This window comes from Vanacampus margaritifer, chromosome 10, assembly GCF_051991255.1.
Source record: "Vanacampus margaritifer isolate UIUO_Vmar chromosome 10, RoL_Vmar_1.0, whole genome shotgun sequence".
NCBI classification, from domain to species: Eukaryota; Metazoa; Chordata; class Actinopteri; order Syngnathiformes; family Syngnathidae; genus Vanacampus; species Vanacampus margaritifer.
This window is the reverse complement of record NC_135441.1, coordinates 27,241,156-27,262,308: the sequence shown is the minus strand read 5'-3', so window position 1 is coordinate 27,262,308 and position 21,153 is coordinate 27,241,156. Positions and strand designations below refer to the sequence as shown.

The window sequence follows — 21,153 nt, the reverse complement described above, 5'->3', positions numbered from 1 at the left end:
ACTTTAGTCTGACTTTGACCAATCAGAGACTACCTGAATTGCGCATCGCCATACGAGAGAACCGTATCGAGGGGCATTACTAACAAAAAATAACTTAATTGGATAAGATTAGATCACAATGAGCATGCTTATTTTTCCGCATTAACATGCATTTCTTTCTTTGGATTATAAAGATCTCTTTATCTTTATCTCTATCTTTATTTTCTATATCTATCTGTCTCGCTCTGTCCATCTCGCTATGTCTGTCTGTCTGTCTCGCTATGTATACAGTATATATATCTATATGTATGTGTATATATATGTATATGGATAGATCTCTTTTTTTAGGTATGTGTTAAATGCTTAAATAATCTCCATCACTGTATAAAACACCCATGTCGCATGTTTTGTCAATACTGAGCAGCCCTCGCAGATACATAGTCCTCACAATGTCGTAGTTGTGAATAACTGACACTCTGAGGACAGTGTATTTATACACTGTGAGTGTAAAATAAGTTTTCAGGGCTTGGAGTTACACATACAGTCCTCACAATTCATACTCTGGTCAGGTATGGATTCTCTGAGGACTGTGTATTTTCTTGTTTTTGTTTCATTGTGAAAAATAGACGTCACCAATTTACACAAACCTGTAGTGCAGAAGGATTTATTTATTTATTTTTGTAATGGCAAATAAAATGAGTTTGCATTCACAATACTTTAACCTATTCATTGTTCTGTATGTACTGTAACTGTGTACATGCACAGGTACAGTCTTGTGTATTACTAAGAATTGAATTTTATATGTATTTTTTTCTTCATGTGTACCAGGTTTGAACTGACGCACAACCTGAAGACATAGCTGAAGACGTAGCTGTCACAGACAAAGTTGACCAGGTGACGAGATTTCTTTTTGAATATTGATGTTGAAATCAGTTTTCAGAAGAAAGACGTTAGGAGTGAAGAGTGTAGAGTAGATGCTAGGGCTAAACTATATAACTAACAAATATAATCACAACAATTGTTTATGCAATGTGTATTGCCAAGACGTTAAAAATACTGTATCCAACAATACGCTTGTATGGGACTAAAATTTCTACAAGTCAACATTAAAAATATCTCAAATTGAAGATTTGTTGGCAGTTTGGTGATTTAGATTATGCACTGTAGTGATCTTTTTTTCCCATTAATTTATTTATGGTGGATTTTAGAGGTGAACTCGCTATAATTTTTTTATTTTTTTTTAAACAGAAGTGTAAACATCAGGTAGTTTATTCACTTGTATCAAGCTTGGATAAATGTGCTTTATGTTTTGGACCTTTCGCTGCACTAGAATGGACTGGCATGATGGGTATTTTATCTTGTGTGTTATTTGTATCTGCAATGGATCTTTGTTTCACGCAACCAGGATTAATAGTGCAGGCATTTTCATTGAATGAATATAATTTAGTCAAGAGGATAAATTATGACCCATGTTTATACCGCTGTCTTTAGTTGCAAGCAGCTAAATGTTGAGCAATTGTCTCAATCTTAACGACTGTCTGACTCAGTAAAATAGAAAACGTCTACTGTAACTGAAGGACTGTATCACACAAGACCCGTTTTAGGGGCAATGCCATAGATTAAGCATATTAACTATCCCTCTTGTTAAATGCTTCATCTCATCTTTCGAATAAATGTGGTGACTAGATTTATAATAATCTTTAGTACATTATATGCACAAACTTTAGGTTCTAAATGCTTTTCTAGTTTGCTCCAGCATTTGGCACATATCCCGTTGATTGCAAAAAAAAAAAAAAATGCAAAACTGCTTGATGATGAAGACCACCTATCTTTGGTAAATGAACTTTAGCACATTAGCCCATCAATGGCGGGAGCTACTTCTGCCGCGAGCGCTCGACACTTGTCTCAAGCTTCTACTTCGAGTGTAACATCACTAAGTAACAGCAAAGTAAAGCTAGTAAATATTTATGACCACCCGCCAAAAGGAACTTTAACCCGCATCCGGCAGGTGTCAATTTTAGAGCCGCTGTATATATGCACATGTATGTGTGCGTCTACTGTATATATGGATATCATTGCTGTCCTGTGAAAAACACGTTTCCATTTTTAGGTCGCGGGCTGCTCTCCGGTAGCGATCCTTCTTGGCGGCACGGCTTGTATCACGGTGCGCTTTATAGTCTGGAAAATATGGTGGAAGTGTTTTTCACAGGACAGCGACTATATGTATATGTATGTCTGTATGTATGTAATAATTGTTTTTGTTTAAAAAATTAGGTTGCTGATGTATCCAGTTCAAGTGAGGATTCATCAGCAGAGGAATATGTTCCAGATTCTCACAGTACTTCGGACACTTCCTACATTGAACCTGTTTCAGAAATTCTGAAATCCGAAGGTATTCCAGTAATGAGCTATTAGAAAACTGCTCATCTTTAAGATGAGAGGTAGTCATGTTTTAAAGAATAAAATGTTCAATGTTCACTGACTCTTTTGCATCTGGTTTCATGTCTAATTTATCCATTACAAAGATGTGCTTGACCTAGATAACCTGTTCACATAAGAAGCATTGTTTTATTAACATACCAGTTTCAGTCTGTCCTAAAGTTGTAACATGGTGCTCAAGGATCAGGTATGACTTTGCATTTCACAGTATTGTTATGCACAACAATGCGACCTTATATCAGGTAAGTCATTACACATCAATGTCATTTCAGTTTGTGTAACGCCAGAATGCCAGAACTTTCAAGTCACTTCAGTGACATGGTTGCTGTGTGTTGTGTAAACTTTGTCCTTGTAATGTGAGTTGGTCCTCATAATTACCATTTTTGCCATGGGCGTGGCTTATTTAGCTCATTATCTATGTCCTCATAATTACTGTTTTTTCAGGTTTTTCTTTTTTTTGTGCGTTGAGTTTTTTCAAGTTTTGAAGTGAAATTTCCCTGGACGACCCCAAAAAAAAATTTGGGGTGCAAGTCCCATCTCTCTGGCATTAGCGGAAAGGGGTGTCCCCGTAATACACAATTAAACAGGTTTGGAAAAAATGTCCTCATAATACACAGAGGCAAACCTGTGTGTGTGTGTGTGTGTGTGTGTGTGTGTGTGTGTGTGTGTGTGTCCCGTTTTGACTCGTGTACCCTGCGATTTCGTGAGAGTGAGATGAAGACTAACATTTCAGAAGAAGAGTATTCCGGGGCTCTCATCCGGGTGCCTTCTTTCAGTCTGCAGCAAAACTCTTCGTCAATTTGGACACCAGGGTACGGCGACGCACCTGAACCGGGCCACAGGAACACGCTTGTTACAAAATGACACCAGGAAGAGACGTGCAAGCATTTATTACTTATTCTATATATATATCCCTAAATAAATAAAAGTAAAAATAAGTACAAAAAAAAAAAAATGAGATTCAAAAAATAAATAGAATTAAATATCAATCAATAAATAAAAACGCTCTGATCTCACATTTATTTATTTCACGCTGTCTCACTCGACCATTGAAAGGAAGTTTGCAACGGCAGAGCCCAACCCAAGACACGCTTAGGACCGCCCCCCTCATTTGAATAACATTTCATCCTGACAGAGCATCTGCAGCATGAAATAAATAAATGTGAGAGCAGAGCGTTTTCATTTATTGATTGACATTTAATTATATCTAAATATTTTTGTATTTGTTTTTGTATTTATTTGTATTTTTTAAATTCTCGTTTTTATTTTTGTTATTATTTCTACTTGTATTATATATATAGTTGTTTTTATTAAAATGTATATTTATTTTTTGTATTTAATTTTTGGATGATATTTTTTTATATCTGTTTTTATTTTCACTTTTAGTCATTTATTTATTTTCAATGTTGGCAGTTTTGGCCCTCCATCTTCCATGTTTTCCTGGCGACGTGACGATGGAGGCCGCAAAGACAGCCAGAATTGTGTAAATAAGATTTGATGTGGCAATAAAGGGAAATGATTGCCCTCCGCCCACACTTTTTGGCACCAAAACATGTACAGTAGTTACAGTGTCATGCCAATAAATGTAAAATACGGCCAGCTTAGTCCCGAGTTGTGTTTGACTTAAGAGTGTCATCAATCAACAGCAGCGGCGGCCTCAGCAGTTTATTTGCTTCCAAAATGTTAAGGCTGCAACTCAAATGGGAATGTTGCAGCTCACGTTCCATGTGGAAAAAGAGCACTTGAATATCCTTTGGGAACGACCCCAGGTCCGACCTTTGAGACGGTATGTAGCGATTGTAGCTTTTTAAATGCATCAAAAGTCACCGTCTGAACATTTGACACGTTTGAGGCCCCTCCCACTCCAATACTGACTCGGGATGAATTCAAGAAGGAAAAAAAAAGGCAACTTTGGGGGGGTCACATCGAAACTTTGTATGGAAATAAACACACACTTGACTTGACCTACTTTTTTCCAGGTGTTGCCACAGAAGAAGCCGTCACAATTGCTATTGTTGAACATTTTCAGAGCGTTCCACGGAAACAAGCAATCATCCGTTTGATTTTCTGTACACACTCAATCAGCGCGTGAACGGCGCCGTTTCAAAAGTGGCTCATTTGCTACGGCTCTTTTCAAGATTTATTTGTCCGACTAACGGCAGCCAGATGTGAGCCGGCTCACGTAAGACAAATGTGTCAGTGACGTCACTTTTAAGGATTGCTCACACGTTTCTTTTCTTTCACGTTCCTGCTCAAAAGGCGTTTTTTTTTTCCCTCCCTTCTTTTTTTGTTCCCATTTGCTGTGATGTTTTTGCGGCTTCCCGCGGTGACGTTTGAACGTGTAATATTTCATGTCGAGTCCGCCTATAGAAATGTTGGCTCTCGCTGCAAAAGCAACGCACAATGCGCTCGCCCTCGGGGGGGGGGGGGTTTGGCAACTTTGCATTAACGTCAGGACGCGGCTGCCTGGCAACGCCGTTTGGCGAGCTCACATTCAAGCAGTGGCGGCCACTGACCTACATTTACAACTTCATGTCAAATATTCATTATATGAAATTGTATTCAGCTGTTCCCAATCTAATGTCATCTTTTAGGTGAACGCGGATGTTAGATTCGTTTTTTTTTATCCAATCAGATTTCCGCCTCAGTGTGTTGCCATGTCAATGTAATCTGTTCGGGGTCTTCACAATCAGTAGTGTTGGCCCAGGGAACTTCAATCATACTAGCAATGCGGCTGTTTTTGTTGTTGTTTTTGTCTTCAAACCAGATCAGATTTCAAATTTTTCCTCACAGGGCCAAGAGTTGCTCTGATCGGTTGGTCGGAGCAAAACATGAAACTCACATGTACAGATTGAAGTATTTAATAATCAGCATAACTATTGATTGTGAACTTCTCCAGGTGAGTTCTAGAAATTCAATTACCATTACAATTATGACACTCCACAATTGCAAAATTGGCATAATCATAAAAATGGCTGCTCTATTCTACTCTGATTTGTTTTTTTGTTTGTTTTTCACAAGTTGCACTTTTGTCAAAATTATTAAAATATTAATTTTACAATGCTTAATACTATAGTGAGCATATTGGAGTTCAAAATTTGTACTCGAGAGATTTATGCAAACTATTTAAATTTTGCAACAGTCCTATAACAATTTCTAAGTATATAACAAATACATTGCAATGTAAATTTTCCAATTTTAAAATAACACATTTTATCGATGTTGTGTGGTCTAAAAGGAACGCGTTTCAAATCATTTGATTTGTGTTATTTTTACATGTTAAAATATTTTATTGTTTTGTACCAAAAAATAAATGATGACCAATTATTACCAAAATAATTGTGAATCATATTTTTTTTTCATAATCGAGCAGCCTTAACATGAGTTGTGTCATTCTGCCATTTTTTTGCAAGGTCACTTTGAATGCCGGGTCAAGCTCAGGATTTTCACAAAGCGAGCAACTTCAATGAGAAACGTTCTTACTTTTTTTTTTGTTTTTTTTTTGTGCAGTCAAATATTTTACTTTAACCACCAAAAAATTAAAATAGAATAAAGACATTGGCTCGAATCAAAAGTGATCAAATCCAATGTATTCTTGGCACCCACCCAAGGAAAAGATCTCCCACATGAGAACGCCGAAGGACCACACGTCGCTTTGGGTGGTGTAGATCTTGTCAAAAATGGCCTCGGGTGCCATCCACTTGAGCGGCAGCCGCGCCTGGACAAGCGCGAAATGAAGATTCAAAATCACTGACGTATTATATTGCATTCATATGCGATTATTGCGGATGGCGTCGGGTGAGACTCACATCCCCTTTGCGCACGTAGTCGGGATCCTTGTAGATGTCTCGGGCCAGCCCAAAGTCGCAAATCTTCACCACGTTGTTCTCGGAGAGGAGGATGTTTCGAGCAGCCAAATCCCGATGGATGCACTGAGCGGCGCGCGGGAAGAAAGCGAAAGAGTCGAGATTTGGAAGCTCGCTTGTAATTCGAATCGGCTCGAAAAGCAACACGTGCTTAAGCGATTGCGCGAAAGGACATCGTGTCTCCGATATCCAGGCTACGCGGGGTTATTTATCAACAACAATGGCTGCAGCCGCTCAGCTCGGAGGAATGAACGAGTGCCGGGCTGCGAAAAACAGGTGGCTTGAAAATAGGATGGAGAAAAACATTATAAAGTTTGGACTTGAGCTCGCTGGCTCTTCATTTTTAATCAATCAAACGAGAGAAACAAAACAACATGACCTCTGCATAAAAACGTTGAGTTTTTCATTTGCTGTAATGAACTTTCTGCTGTTGCGCAACACACGACATCAAGTGATTTTGAATACCTTGCGAGAGGCCAAGAACTCCATCCCCTTTGCAACTTGGAAGCTGTAGCAAATCAAATCTTCCAAAGTCAAAACGCGCTTGTATAAATCCTCGGATTCTGTAAAACAAATAAAAGGATTAAAAAAAAAAAAAACAGTCATCCAGTGAAAGATGTTTTTTCTTCTGGATTGATAGGAATGATGATGAAAACAATTATTCTACAAGGAAGACTTTGAGACCTGATGAAAAATGATAAACAAATGTTAAACAATTATTTCTTTTTTTGTTATCAGTCGACTTTAGAAAATGAATACGCATGCAAGACATTCTGCTAATTTGCATAGTAACCCCCCCCCCCCACCACCACCACCACCAACTTTCTCCACCTATCTCATGTTCAGCTCGGGTGGGTGAAGATCCAGAGCCACTTTCAAGAATGTGCGGTGTACTATGATGCCTGATTGCTAGCGTGTTAAAGCCATAGCAAATTTCAATTCCCATCTCGTTTGAAAAGTTGCCTTCAGGCGTAAGAAGTGGGAGCCATCTTATGTTTCCTTTCGGATGAAATTTATAAGCACAATGGGTCAGGTGAAATGCGCGCTCGGGGTCGGGGGGGGTCCTCAAAAGAAGCCCCACCTGAGTAAACAACTCATCAAAGCAAAATAACACCTCCGGAACAAGCCGTCTGCCGTACGGGGCCGAGAGAGAAAGACAAAGAGCGAGCGCAGGAAACGCCGCCGCCTCCAGAACCAGTGGGGTGACGGCGGCCGCCTGCGGGACTGATTGTACGGACGGACAGGGGGGAGGAAACGCGGACCGCAAAACAATCTGAGGGGGAGTGTTTGTGCCCCAATGGGAGGGGGCGGAACAGACGCGTGGGAGGAAGGTGGAGTTTGGGGTCGGGCGGGGGTGGCAAACGGAGGCGGAAGAAGTGGCACTGGTTGCTACAGACGTGTTTTGCTAGTTGGAGTTAGCTCAGGAACAAGTTGGACTCTCACCAACCAATCAGAGGGTAGAAAAATGCCGACATGATAGAAGGCCAGCACTTTGGCTACGGGAGGACAAAGTTGAAGTCGAATCAGTTCGATCAGAAATCGTCTCGTGTTCCGTAATTGTCTTATTTCCTGGCTTCAAATGGACCCTGAACATCACACTCGTCCACAGCTCGTTAAGAGAAAACCGGCACAAAGTGAGGTGAGGAAACATTTTGTTAGGGAAAGCCAAAATAGGACGCCAACGAAACGTCTGCTGAGTGGCGTCTTCAGAGTTCAAAGAGCAACCGGGGAGGAAATGATGCAATAAACGACTTGCCTTCAATTACGAGTCGAACCACCTGGGAGGTTATTTTGTGGAAAACAGTCCAGTTTTATTTTGGGTAGTACCATTTATTATTTTTATTTTATTATGGATTTATTTTACTTTTTTTTCCCCCCAACCAAAAATTAGAAAAAAAGGGAGGAAAAAAATACTTAGTACCCCCATTTATTTTTTAAGTTTATTAAGTGCATTCTCATTTTTTTTTTCATTAATTTTGGAGGTTTAAAGGGGAAAAAAACATTTATAATGTGCGTCAATAATAGGTGGCTTTTCGCTATTCGCTATCTCATGCAAATAGTGACAGTTATATTTAATAACCCAACTTTCTGGGTTATCTTGTGTAAAATGACCCAAAGAATTGTTTCAATTATTTTGTGTAAAACAACCCAATTTTTAGTTGGACATTTATTTATTTATTTGTGTGTTTATTTATTTATTTATTTATTTATTCGTTCATGTATTTATTCATGTATTTTTATTTTTATAGACCAAAATGGTGTTCTGTTTTGAGCCAGCTGTTTTTAGGTTGTGCTGTATTCCTTGTTAATGCTTTGCTGAAGTCATAGTGCAGTTGACAACACAGGGAGGCTGAAATCCGACAAAATCAATCTAACATGACGTCGTGGAAGCAACGCAGCTAAATGAAATGCTATCAAACCGAAGAGAATAGCCGAGCATTTTCATGGAAAAAAATAGGATACTTTTGGTTGTTGTAGTGCGAAGCAGCAGCAGGAAGGTAAACAGGAGGAAGAAACCGAAACGGAAGCCGCAAGGAATGCAAGGCCGTTACCGTCTTCCTCTTCCTCCGAGTCGCAGTAGCTTTTATCTTCGATGAAACCGGAGCTGGCCGAACTTCCCGTGCTGGCCACGCTCTCCAGCCGGCGCTTCATCAACTCGCTCAGCTCGCACGCCGTGCCCGACGACGACGTCTCCTTGCCGTCCTGGATCTGAGCGCAAAGCACACGTCGTGCTGACGCTGGAGCCGTGAGGAAGTCTCACCGACGGAGCAGGAGACTCACCTTGTAAACCACAAAGTCGTCTCGCTTGCCTCGTAAATAGTTGGACAAATTGCCGTATTTGCAGAACTCCACGATCATCATCAAGGGCCCTGCTTAGACGGGACGCACAATGAACCAAGCATACAACAGCGATGCTAATTTACCTTAGCCCGTCGATGGCGTTTTGCATTATATCTTAGCATTAAGCTAGCAGACTTTTTTTTTTTGTTAGCTGATAAAATGATGATTCTTTATCGTCATTGGGTGCGAGTAAGCTGGAGCCTATCCCAGCTGACTTTATTTTGTGGTGACAGTAAGTTAGGCGAACGGCCATCGTGGAGTATACGGGTGAGTAGGAGGCCGTGTGAATTCTGACCTCCGGGCTTGGTGCACGCGCCCAGCAGGTTGACCACGTTGAGGTGGTGGCCGATGTGAATCAGGATCTTCAGCTCCGACATCAGCGCTTTGCGCTCGTTGGACGTGGCGCCGCCTGTGGGGAAGGCGCATGCCATTCATTACGATTGTGTACGATTGTTTCCGATCATCGCAATCATACTCGTGTCATGTACTGCGAGTCGTCCTAAAAGTCATCATCTGTTGTCAGCTACAAATTCAGAAAACGATTTCGAATCAAGCAGAGCTACGATGGAAAGAACATTTGAGCGTTTCTTCCATATACTTTATCCATTTGAAAGTGGATGCACTCTTGTCTTACTAGCGAAAACAAAGCGTGCACTGGTACGAGGACCTTAAGCTGGATATGAAGCAGAACTTCTCAAACGGCTTTCCGCACGTTCCAGATGCATAATAGTGAAGTCATCATGTGCAAATAGGACAGCTGAGTCCAAACACGAGACGTTATCGTTGGCGTTTGGGATTTAATATCGCACGTTCATTAAACATAATGTGAAGAATGCGGCTAAGCTTGACTTAGCGAGGATGTTGACTTTGTGGGGTTTTATGTTGCTTGGCCCAGCCAGAAATTGATGAGCCACAAAGTCTCCGCTCCGTTCGGCAAACCGAGTCAATCTGCTTGCTTGCCATTAAAGTTGACCTGCGAGTCGACGACGGAGCCGGCGAGAGCGTTCGTTATTCCTGACGATGAATTCCACAACATCCATTTATTCACGTGCTTATCTGCGCTGATACGTTATCCGCTCGTATCACAAAGTCCAGGATTGATAATAGTTTGCAAATCTAAACAATGGTGCATCTATATTTCAAATTCGACACCATTTTGTAACGAAGACAATTCTTAAATTTGATCAAGATGTGAAAAAAAGAAATGTTAAAGCCCCTGCTTATTCATGCTTTTTTGGGGAGAAAAGCAGTTATGATAATAAAAAAAAAATTTATGTCAAGAATATCATTGCATCATTACATTTTGCTTTTGTTGGTATGATACAAAACTGGCAATATAATTGTTTGTCTCCATTGTGTTTCACTGTGAAATGCTATTGCCTGAAATAAATTAATATTAATAATAAAAAAAATCATTAATTAGGGACACAATTGTATTTCACTCTGGTTTAGACGCCTTTATTTTTATAAAAAAAAAAATTGGGATTATTAAATGATGTATATTCTGGGGTGGGAGCAACCCTAAAGTAGAAATAATTATTTATTCCTGTGTTGTGCCTTTTTGTTCTAAAAATGTTATTCATTTGGCGACCATATTTATGTGATGATATGTCACAATCAGATTTGAGCTTTGAATTGGCCCAAAAGGTTAACGTAAGGAGGTTTATCGCATTATATTGACCGCCGCACTTGGACATAATAGCAAATGATTTTGCGGACCCCCAATCTACAGCTCGGAGAAGCGCTGCCTTCCATCCCCTCGTGGACGGCGGTCTTTGCGTACGCTTGCGACCGCACTCGGCTTTCAACCAAATGGCGCGTCCGTCATGTGCGGCAGAAATCCATCTTGAGGATGGATTTGATCATCCCAGCGCTCCCCCGCAACGCTCCGTCCGCCATGTGAGGTTAATGCAAGCCAGCTCATGTCGGTGTCACCCCCAAGTTGAACCCGGGGGGCCGTCGGGGCCTGCGTGTGACGTGGACACACGAATTCCTAAGCGCAGACAAATGAATGAAAATGCTGGAACCTTTCAGCATCTTGACGGCAACGGTCTTGCAGGTGGAGAGTTTGTCGATCCCGAAGGCAGACGCCTCCACCACTTTTCCGAAGGCGCCGTGGCCCAGAGTTTTGCCTGGTGAGAAGAAGAAGAAGGAGGCGGAGTTTAGCTTCCATGTTGGAAACGGGCCCGCTTACGTTGCTCACCTAATCGGAGGCGATCGCGGGGAAACTCCCATTTGCTGCTGTCGTACTGCAGGAGATCGTTCTGCTCGTCCAGAGGACACTCGTCGGGGTCAATGATGATGGACGGGCCCATTTTGTAGTGCGCCGGCTGTTGCTGGGTAGGACAGGATCAACACAAACGTTTTGTGTTTGTTGAGCGTGTGCTACTCGCTTTCATGCCCTTCAGTCGTTTCGACCTTTTGTTTTAAAAGGTTTGACGACGACTGAGCTTGAGCTGAGTTTTTAGAAAACCGCTACCTCAAAGTTGTTTGCAGCAAAAAAAAAACAAAAAAACAAAACATCTCATACCTTCCTCAGCTTGCGGATGAAGAGGATGAGCATGAGCCAGAGGAAGGTGGCGGCGGCTCCGGTGCACACCAGGATGATGACCTCCACGTTTGGCTTCCCTTCCTCCCCTGTAGAAAGAGCGAGACAACAAGTCAGCCGCTGACAACTTGAGTGGGCCAACTCCATGTTTGTCATTTTGGGAAAGGCACAACATTCAGATGACTACTGCTCGAAATCAAGTTTTTGTTGTTGTTGTCCAACTCCTGACCTATAGGGGGCAGTATACGATTTCTTCTGACTGTGGTCCAACCTATGAAACTGAAGATGACGATCGCTTCAAGTTGTGGGGAAGTGCCATTAATTCTCATCAAAATCGGTATTTAATTTTTTTTTTTGGGGGGGGGTCTGCGAGAAACCACAAGTTCTGTAAAACAAGGATCCAGCAGATCATTAACATGACTAGGATGCAACCCCCAGATTTCATGAAACCCTGGAAAATGGAATTCGCCCACACTCATCAATGGCTCAAGTCATCAAACAGGCTAAACAATAGCTTCAAACGCGTGACACTTGGACGATGTGCAATTAAAGCCACACATCACTTCCTGTAAACATCTTTGTGAAAATAGCCGAAGGCCGCCTTCTTCTCATTCTTCCTCCAAAAACAATGACACGCGCCCTTGCAGCCGTTGCGCCGTCAACTTCTCCTTGTCGTCATTAGCGGAACCTCTTCACGCTTCCCGCAGGTCAACGACCTCGTCGCAACGACCTCGACGCAACCACCCACAGCTTTGATCAGACGCCTCAAGAGAATTCACTTCCTTGCAGTGTTTGGCAGTAACAAAGTACAAATACTTTGTTACTGTACTTAATGTTACGTTACTTGAGTACTGTATTTATTTATTGGTGTTTTTACTTTTAGTCTCTTTGAAAACAGTCACTTGTACTTTCTACTTACTTCGTCAATTTTTTTTGTACTTTTGTACTTGAGTACATTTCAGAGAGTAATTATTTGTACTTTGACTTGCGTACTGTAAAATAGTAGAATCAGTACTTCTATTTTTACCAGTCTTTTTTATTTATTTTTATGAACCCAAGTACTTGTACTTGGAACGACAGCGTTTGACTTCTCACATGGACGCGATCGTTTTGATCTCAGCGACGGTCCAAAATCTTACCGAGCACGGCGACAAAAGCGCCGGTCTTGACGACGCCCTCGCTGTTGGCGGCCACGCACTCGTAGAGGCCCTCGTCGTCCTTCTTCACCCTCTCGATGTTCAGCACGCCGTCCGTCTTTAGAGTGATTCCTGCCAGCCGGAGGGGAAACCGCTTATTAAAAAAAAGGTGTTCAGTTCTTTTTTCTTCAGGCGCTTGAGCTTGTGAAAATGTGGCTTCGAATAGCAAACATTCTTGTTAGTGGTGACGTTGTGTTCAGCCGGTAAAATAGACCAGAATAACTTTCCATGAATTCTTTTTATCTTATCAGAGGTTTGTCATAAGCGCTCACTTGTTGCTAGGCAGTTTTCATGGGGCTCAGCCGTTCCTAGCTTCCTACTAGGCTGTTTGAATGACAGCCCACATTTTCACAATTGAATCAGTGCTGTTTTAAATATAAAATACAAATTAGGAAGAAAGGCCGAAATATTTACCCAGTTGAGTAAATAAACACGGACTATTATAGTAACACATTGTGGGGTGTAACCACATATTCAAATAGCCTCTCATATACTGTACATTACATACATGTGTTAAAAAATGTCAATTCAACATATATCATTGCTACAGCATGACATCATTTACCCGGGCCTTCCTCCAGTAGAATGCCATTTTTGTACCAGGTGATGTCGGGTTGAGGAACTCCCCGGGCCGCGCACGTCAGCGTCAAAGTGTTGCTGCTGTTCACCTCCCGATCGGTCAGATTTTGACTCAGCCAAGGCTGCGTTCTCGCTGAATGACACAATCGCACACTTGGAATGACAATACTGCACTACTGTACTGCTACTAGTATGACGAGTGACATCTTTTTTTTCTTATTATCAGACTCATTTTCTAGTGAGCAGAAATGTGTGTGTGTGTGTGGGGGGGGGGGGGGGAGTCACTAATAAATTGTTTTACTATTGCACTCGAATTATAACTGGTAAGGACAAAAAAAAAAAGTACAAACAAGTCGGATAGCGAATGAATGCCCGACGGCGAATTGCTTACCGATCACATCCAAAGTAGCCGACTTGACTTCGACCTTATTTTGCATCTTAAAGGCCCGGCATTTGTAACCGGCCGCGCTCTTTTTGCTGACGTTGGGCAAATGGAGCGAGATGGCGATTGAGTAGCGGTCGAGCTGGAGGCGCGACACGTTGGAGGTGACGGTTCCGTTCCGGGAATCCAGCCACTGCAGGTCCATGTAAAGATAACGGGGGGCCCGGCAGCTCAAAGTCACGGTGTCTCTCTCAATGGCCGACTGAGGATGGATGGAAATGGCCTCGGGGTGATCTGGCGGGACAAGGACGGACAGATGATGTCACATCAGAGTCACCTAGTTCATCTTTTCGCTAACACTATCGGAAGCATTAAACTGCATTTACTTATCTTGGCTGGATGCTGGACTTTTAAAAAAAATAATAAAATTGTCCAATCAGCATTTATGTGTTGCCGTATTAATCTAATCTGCCCAGGGAGTTCACAATCACTAATGCTGGCTCTTAGAACAAACTATACACTTTACCCCCACTAATGGTGCATTTAAGCATTGTATTGTATGGGAGACCAAAACTGCCAAAATTAAAATTAAATAAATAACTAAATTAAAAGAATGGATATAAAAAATATCATTCAAAAATTAAACATAAAAATATTAATACAAATGGTAATAAAAACATTAAATAAATGTAAAGTAAATACTTAAAAGTAAAAATAAATATAAAAATATGTCAAAATAAATACAAAAATTCAATTCAATTTCAATCTATGTATAAATAGAATTAAATATAAATCAATCAATAAAAACGCTCTGCTCTCACATTTATTTATTTCATGCTGCAGACGCTCTGTCAGGTTGAAATGTTATTCAAATGAGGGGGGCGGTCCTAAGTATTCTATTTATATATTTATTTTTGTATTTATTTCGACATTTTAATAATTTTTTTTTTTTTTTACTTTTATATATATATATATTTATTTTATTTATTTTTTATTTCCATTCATATTTATTTTTTGTTTTTAATTTTTGAATTACATATTTTTATATCCGTTTATATTTTCACTTGTATTCATTTATTTAGTTATTTATGTATTTTTAATGAATAATTCTGAAGCGATTGTGGCGATCACAAGAGGCGAATGCAGTCCCAGGTACCAAATTGCCGTCCCGGCCAGCTATGAAGGCACAGAGCAGGGACAGGAATGTCAAATGTGAGTTATTTCCTGTTTCATCACCGATAATTGGAAGCACGTTTGCGCACGACGGCGTCGTCGATGGTGCCGCAGCAGTCGACCAATTGCGGGGAAGCTCAGCATCGGCCCCGGGGGGACCCGACTGTGCTTGTTTATTCACATCGCTGTGAAGCATTCTGTGTTCCGTAACACAAGACAGCTGTTGTTACAATCCTGTCCTCGTTCTTTCTTTTTTTAGCCGCATTCCAACGTCCTTCGTCTTCTGGACCCGAGTGGAATTCTTCTTGGGAACTGTCCCGTGCTGGGGTCTAATAATTCGTGAGGTTTCAAAATTTCAATGGTGAGTCTTTTTTTTCCTTGCCAAATTTGACTTTACGTTGCTACGCCAGTTCTGCAATGGATTATTCGATGTGAGAACATTTGGAAATGCTCAGATGCACATAAAATGCAAATTCTCATAGCGAAGTCCTCGCAGATAAAAAGGACGAATAAAAAAGAATGACTTGCTTGCACTGGAAAGAATGCAGTTATTCATAGCTGTTTTTTTGCGTGTTTTTTTTTTTTTTTATCGCGTGCTATTATGGCGCTCAATATGGCTCGGGATGGATTTGCCTCGCTTGCACCCCAAAGCCGCTCAGCTGCACGGGAACGTGTTTTCAATTAATGCCCCCTCTGGTGTCTTTATTGCACACTCGGCATGCACGTTCCACTTTATTATAATTACTCAAGAATATTGTACAGGAAAATCATCTGGTATTCATCCCATATTATTTTGCAGAGGCGTATTTGTGAATTTAAGACGTGTGGAGGCGAGCACTTACCGCTAACGAAGAAAGGGATGGTCATGATGCTTTTGCCGTCTTCATTCTGGGCCAAGCAGGAGAAATTTCCCGACACTCGGGCTTGTCCAATCACCAGGGTGCTCAGGGTCTGAGTGGGGAACAACAGAAAAAGAAGAAAATAAAGCCTCATGGTAGTGATTCACTAGTAACAGGACGGAGACGAGTCAGCCCGTAGCGTCACTGACGACTTCGGTCATGACTTAAGAGAAGTTTGTAGTAGTTTAAATGCGTCTTTGGGACACTTAATACATTTAAAATAGAACGTATTTATACGTTTTTTGGGAACAACTGAGTTCATATTCCATTTGTGGAATATGAGTTATGAAGCAAAATCCAGCTGTTTTTAATCCATCTCAGGGGGGCGGCCATTTTGCCACTTGCTGCCGACTGAAGATGACATCGATGTTGCTCAGTTCTCAGGCAACAACCAATAACAGCTCAGCTTGAATAAAACCAGGTGAGCTGCGATTGGTCGTTATCCGAGACATTCATTGACATTGATGTCACCAGTCGGCAGCAAGTGGCAAAATGGCCGCCTCCTGAAATGGATAAAAACAGCTGGATTTTGCTGCTTAAATCATATTGCGCAACATTAACCCAAATACTATCTTTAGACTAGTGGGACTTCAAACCGTTTCTGCTGAGTGCCCTGCTCAAAGGTTGAAAGTGAAATTCAACAAAATAACCCCCAAACATTGACAAGGAATTAAGTTACATCCAATATGATGTCAAGTGCCGTTGACTGTACTTTAGTCCGAGTGTTGACCCCAGCAGACTTTTTAGTTCTCGCCCTCGCCGGCCTTCTGGGGGAGCGGCTCGGCTCGGCTCGGAGGCCCCCCCCGTCGCGACCGGCGTCTACTTTGCGGGCCCACACGATTTATGTGGAGTGACAGAAAGGAATTCGCCAGCAAATCCCTCGCCTTTTAAACTCCCGCTTGTTATCATTGACCCTTGCTCGCCTCCCTCATAAAGCAAGCGCTCGCGGCCGCAGGTACTTGTAAACAAACAAGTGGGGCTCCTTCCACTATTTATGACGGCCGTGTATTAGAACGGATGCCCTGTGAAAATGGCAACATTTACAATTATTAGCCTTGTTAAAAAAAAAAAAAAAAACACATCGATTCAAATTTTCTTCCACACTAAAGCAAACTCAGTCATACAGGCCGAAATGTTAGACCCCCTAAAAAAGAAAACAAAGATTATTTCTGGTTGGATGAATTTGTGCCCCATTTGAGTCAAGCAAGTCCCTAAATGTTTATTCTATGGAAAGACCCACGCGATGCAGTCAAATCTGCCCTTAATTATGTTTGAGGTGAAAAGACGCACGTTGGGCCATTTTCTTCTCTTTCGTTCGGGTTCGCATGAGGAAATTAGTTGGAGTCTTTAAATGACAGCCTGGAGGAATGCAGTCATTTGTTTGACTTCATCTGATTAAAATTCATCTTATTTCCACCTTCATCACATTCCTGCAATAAATGTTCATTTTTCATTGCCTTTAAGTTCATATAGAAAAATATAAATATTTGATGTAGCCTCAACTTATTAGCATGTGCAGCTATGATATATTTGATGTACAGGATTTGCCAATTCTATCCTGTTACGTTCAGTCTTGTTGTTCAAATGAAGACATTTTAGTCCAATAAAACCATCACGTGAAACATAAAGCAGCCTGAGACGGGCCAAAGTACATTTGGAGCAGTTCAATATGTGCGTTATTGGATTTAGAGTTGAAAGACGACCAGAAAAAATTCAAGACCAAGCAAATGGCAACAATTTGGTGGACTTCTTTGAGGACATCCGTCGAGAATAAACTTTGTCGTTAGGATCGTTGTCGGCAGGTAAAACAACTTTGTCTTATTTTAATGAGTGCTGATATTTTCTTCGGAGTCATCCTTTATAAGCTTGCTTATTGTTTCATACATGTCAACCCATAAGGTTTGTCCGTATTTCTTACGGATTTTTAAGTGTTGCAAAAGCATGCGGGCGCATTTGGAAATGAATACGGATTTAACTGTTTTCATGAAAATAATAATATTAGTATATATTGCTTACCCTTTTTAAATTTATTTAGTATTTACTGTCGGCTACGTGCTACACGTGTGCATAAGCTCGATTTAAACAACAACCGGTCACAAAATCTCGTCTATCGCGCGAGACTTCTAACAGTTTCCTGACATGCGCACTTAAGAAATTTGTGTTAGCGCGAAAATTGCGAGTCGTTCGCAGTGGTTGAGAAAATGGGGGACAGGCCGGCCAAAAAAACAAGATACACCGGACGTTTTCGTTCGGAATGGACGGATTTATTTAAGGTAATTGGTCCGTTAAAACTTGGAGAAGAGTATGCATCGTGTTCGCTTTGTTGACGGGACATTAAGGTTGCGGCATCTGGCATTTACGATGTCAAAGAACATTTGAAATCAAAGTTGCACGAGAGAAATGTGAAGCAACAAAAAAGTCAACCGTCCCTGTGATATTTAGAAATCAGTTTTTTCTTTGTGCAATAAAATGTCATTTGGAACAAGATACTGTCAATGTCTTCATATAAGAAAGAAAGTAAGGTAAGATTAATGTTATTGCATGAAACAGCTTTAGTATTGATAAAACTGACATAAGGATTTTTATGGGAAAATAAGGATTTTATGGGTTTGTAATACAGGTGGGACCAAATTAGGGTTGACATGTATGTTGTTTATTTATTTATTTATTTATTTTTTGCAAATTTCCTGTTTGGAAAGTCCCAAAGAAAACAAATGCATTTGTGCCACTATGTTAATTCTGTAGTTGGTTTAAAAACAATTTCATATTTTTCAGATTCAGGGCCCCATTTTCCAATCAAAACAAAACAAACCCTGTCTCCCATTTTCCCGGTCACTTCCTCCAGGAATCAAGAATTCCAAGTGCATGCACAAATGACGAATTGATTCCCTGCAAATGGACGGCGCTTTTTCATGTGTTTTGGTCAGAGTTGCTCATGCAAGAGTTGCGCGTCACATTCATTGGAAGTGAATTGGAACGGATTTATTCATTTCAGATGAGGAATACGACTTCAATGTGCTCCTCGTGGAAGATTTCCGCTCCAATCTGACCTTGCCATTGGATATTGTCTTGATATTGGCCAGTTGCAGTGCTCATAAATTATTATTTTTTAAACTGCTGTCGCCAATATTTCAAAAGAAGACAACGCGCCAAAGGTTTACCTTGTTTTTTCCTTGAAGCAATTCCCGCTTGGTGCTTAGACTCTGGATCCAGTTGCTGACGTTTCCCTTTTGCGTGACGCCGACCACCGTCGGCTCCGAGTAGACGACGCATCTGCGGCAGAGAGGCAACGGTGGCCGTAAAAAAAAAAAAAAAAAACCCCGATCGTGTCACATTGCAAGGATGAAGAAAAACAAATGTACACGCGTTAAACCTTGAATGATATAACACGCATTTGTATGAAACGCTTGCCCAGATGGAATGAATACGAGTAGTGCGGGTTCTGCGGTTGTATTTCATCCTAACGGCCTCACAGCTGTCACCGCACGTCGGCTACACGCGGAGAGGACGGGCCCATCACGTTCGACATCCTTTCCTTGATAGACAGCTGAAGTCGGGACAAAAAAGCTCACTCGGAAGACAATTCAGCGGACGACAAGCACCCACTCCTAGTACAAAATTGAACATTACTCATAAACTACTCGTCCCGGCGAGTAGGTTTACAGTATGTGACCCGCTCGTAGCCGTCGTTATCAAGAAAATGGAGTCAATGCTCAAAATGGCTTCCTGTAAAACAGGTTGAGCAATTATTCCATTATTTTTGGTATCCAACTTAACCCTCCTGTTAGGTTGGTTTCTCAAGAACAGTAACAGGGATGTGATTTTTCCGCTAATTCGCGGAATTCCGCTTTTTTTTAACCCCCCCCCCCCCCCCAAAAAAAAAAATCCGATTTTTTTTTTTAATTTTTTTAGTAGTAGTTCATTGTGTATGCACATGACTCCGACAGATAACATCTTCTACTATAACAAAGACATTTGTGGTATGCTCTAATATGAGTTACTTTTCATTTGGTCATGATACAATTATTTGTTCATGAAATTTCAACTCTTCAACATTATTTATGTGTTAACTTAGTAATCACATGAGTTAGATATGATGATATTCTCAGTGATAGTTTTTAAAAGCAAAGGCAGTCCAATGTTTTTGAATGTGACTGATTTTGAGTTGACTAAAACTGCCATTTTATATGGGATAGTTCAATATACATTGAAAATTTATGCTGTTGTTTTGTCTATTTCTTTGTCATGTGAGTGCATTGAAAGTACTTAAAAACACGGAAAACCCATGAGCTCCGGGGGGGCTTTGCCCGCCTTGTCCCCCCACCAGGGCACTGCCCTGGACCTAGCTGGGTGCCAGCGGCCCCCAGACCGATCGCTAAATTTTCAGATAATTTCACTTTGGTCAAATCACATCCCTGCAGTAATGATGTTCCCGGGTCAATTTGACCCAGGCATTTGTAATGATAAAAACACATCCCGAGAAACATTGCTAACCTCTTTCGTTGCAAATATTTTTAATTTGTAGTTCTTTAACTTTGAAATGGGTCAGTTTGACCCGGGCTACGTTTGTTTCAAAAGCGCCCAGATAACGAATCACAGCTCCTGATTAGCAGTTTTCAATGCAACTGCCAAAATCATCCATTTTAATTTTCTTTTCCCAAACCTACAAAATGTTTTGTTCTAAAACTTCAAAATGGGTCAATTTGACCCGGGCTACGTTTAATGTTCCAGAAGCATTCCGATAAACATTTACCGGTAATGTAATCATTTGAAAATGTGAATCCATTTTAATTGTCTGTCTGAGATGTTTCAAACTATTTATACTTTTTCACTCTTAAAATGGGTCAATTTGACCCGGAATGTTTAATATTGTAAAACCAACCCAATAAATATTTATAATAGCTTATTATTAACAGTTTTCATTGCAGCTATGTCAAACTTTTTAACTATTTCTTAGTCTTTTAATGTGAAGTTTTAAAGCAAAAAAAAAAAATATTATATTGTAAAATGATATATTCAAATATAAAGATTGATCGCGAAAGGCTAACATTTGTTCTTTAACTTTAAAGCGGCTCATTTTGACCCACAACATAACAGAAGGTCAACTAGTAAGACAATTCAGTGCACAAGCAGAATGACTAGGACACACTAGTAGAACAACTGAGTCTTACTAGTAGAAACATTTTCATGACTAATGCTACTAGTGAGGGCAAAGATTGTACCGGTACGAGCATGTGGCCATTAAGCGGGA

At 40.8% G+C, this 21,153-nt stretch overlaps 1 protein-coding gene across 1 annotated transcript in view; it reads right to left on the bottom strand.

The window, feature by feature from the left end:
• Nucleotides 1-21,153, bottom strand: part of kdrl (kinase insert domain receptor like) — a 57,918-nt gene that overhangs the window by 17,973 nt on the left and 18,792 nt on the right. Inside the window, exons 11-25 of the mRNA XM_077577644.1 lie at nt 19,064-19,175; nt 15,846-15,954; nt 13,840-14,124; nt 13,435-13,581; nt 12,813-12,941; nt 11,656-11,762; nt 11,329-11,461; nt 11,153-11,257; nt 9,421-9,534; nt 9,066-9,154; nt 8,837-8,993; nt 6,750-6,847; nt 6,228-6,350; nt 6,025-6,136; nt 3,145-3,244 (exon numbers count right to left, since the gene is read on the bottom strand). Of these exons, the coding sequence (XP_077433770.1) occupies nt 3,145-3,244; nt 6,025-6,136; nt 6,228-6,350; nt 6,750-6,847; nt 8,837-8,993; nt 9,066-9,154; nt 9,421-9,534; nt 11,153-11,257; nt 11,329-11,461; nt 11,656-11,762; nt 12,813-12,941; nt 13,435-13,581; nt 13,840-14,124; nt 15,846-15,954; nt 19,064-19,175 (1,920 nt within the window). The remainder of the gene's footprint in view (nt 1-3,144; nt 3,245-6,024; nt 6,137-6,227; nt 6,351-6,749; nt 6,848-8,836; nt 8,994-9,065; nt 9,155-9,420; nt 9,535-11,152; nt 11,258-11,328; nt 11,462-11,655; nt 11,763-12,812; nt 12,942-13,434; nt 13,582-13,839; nt 14,125-15,845; nt 15,955-19,063; nt 19,176-21,153) is intronic.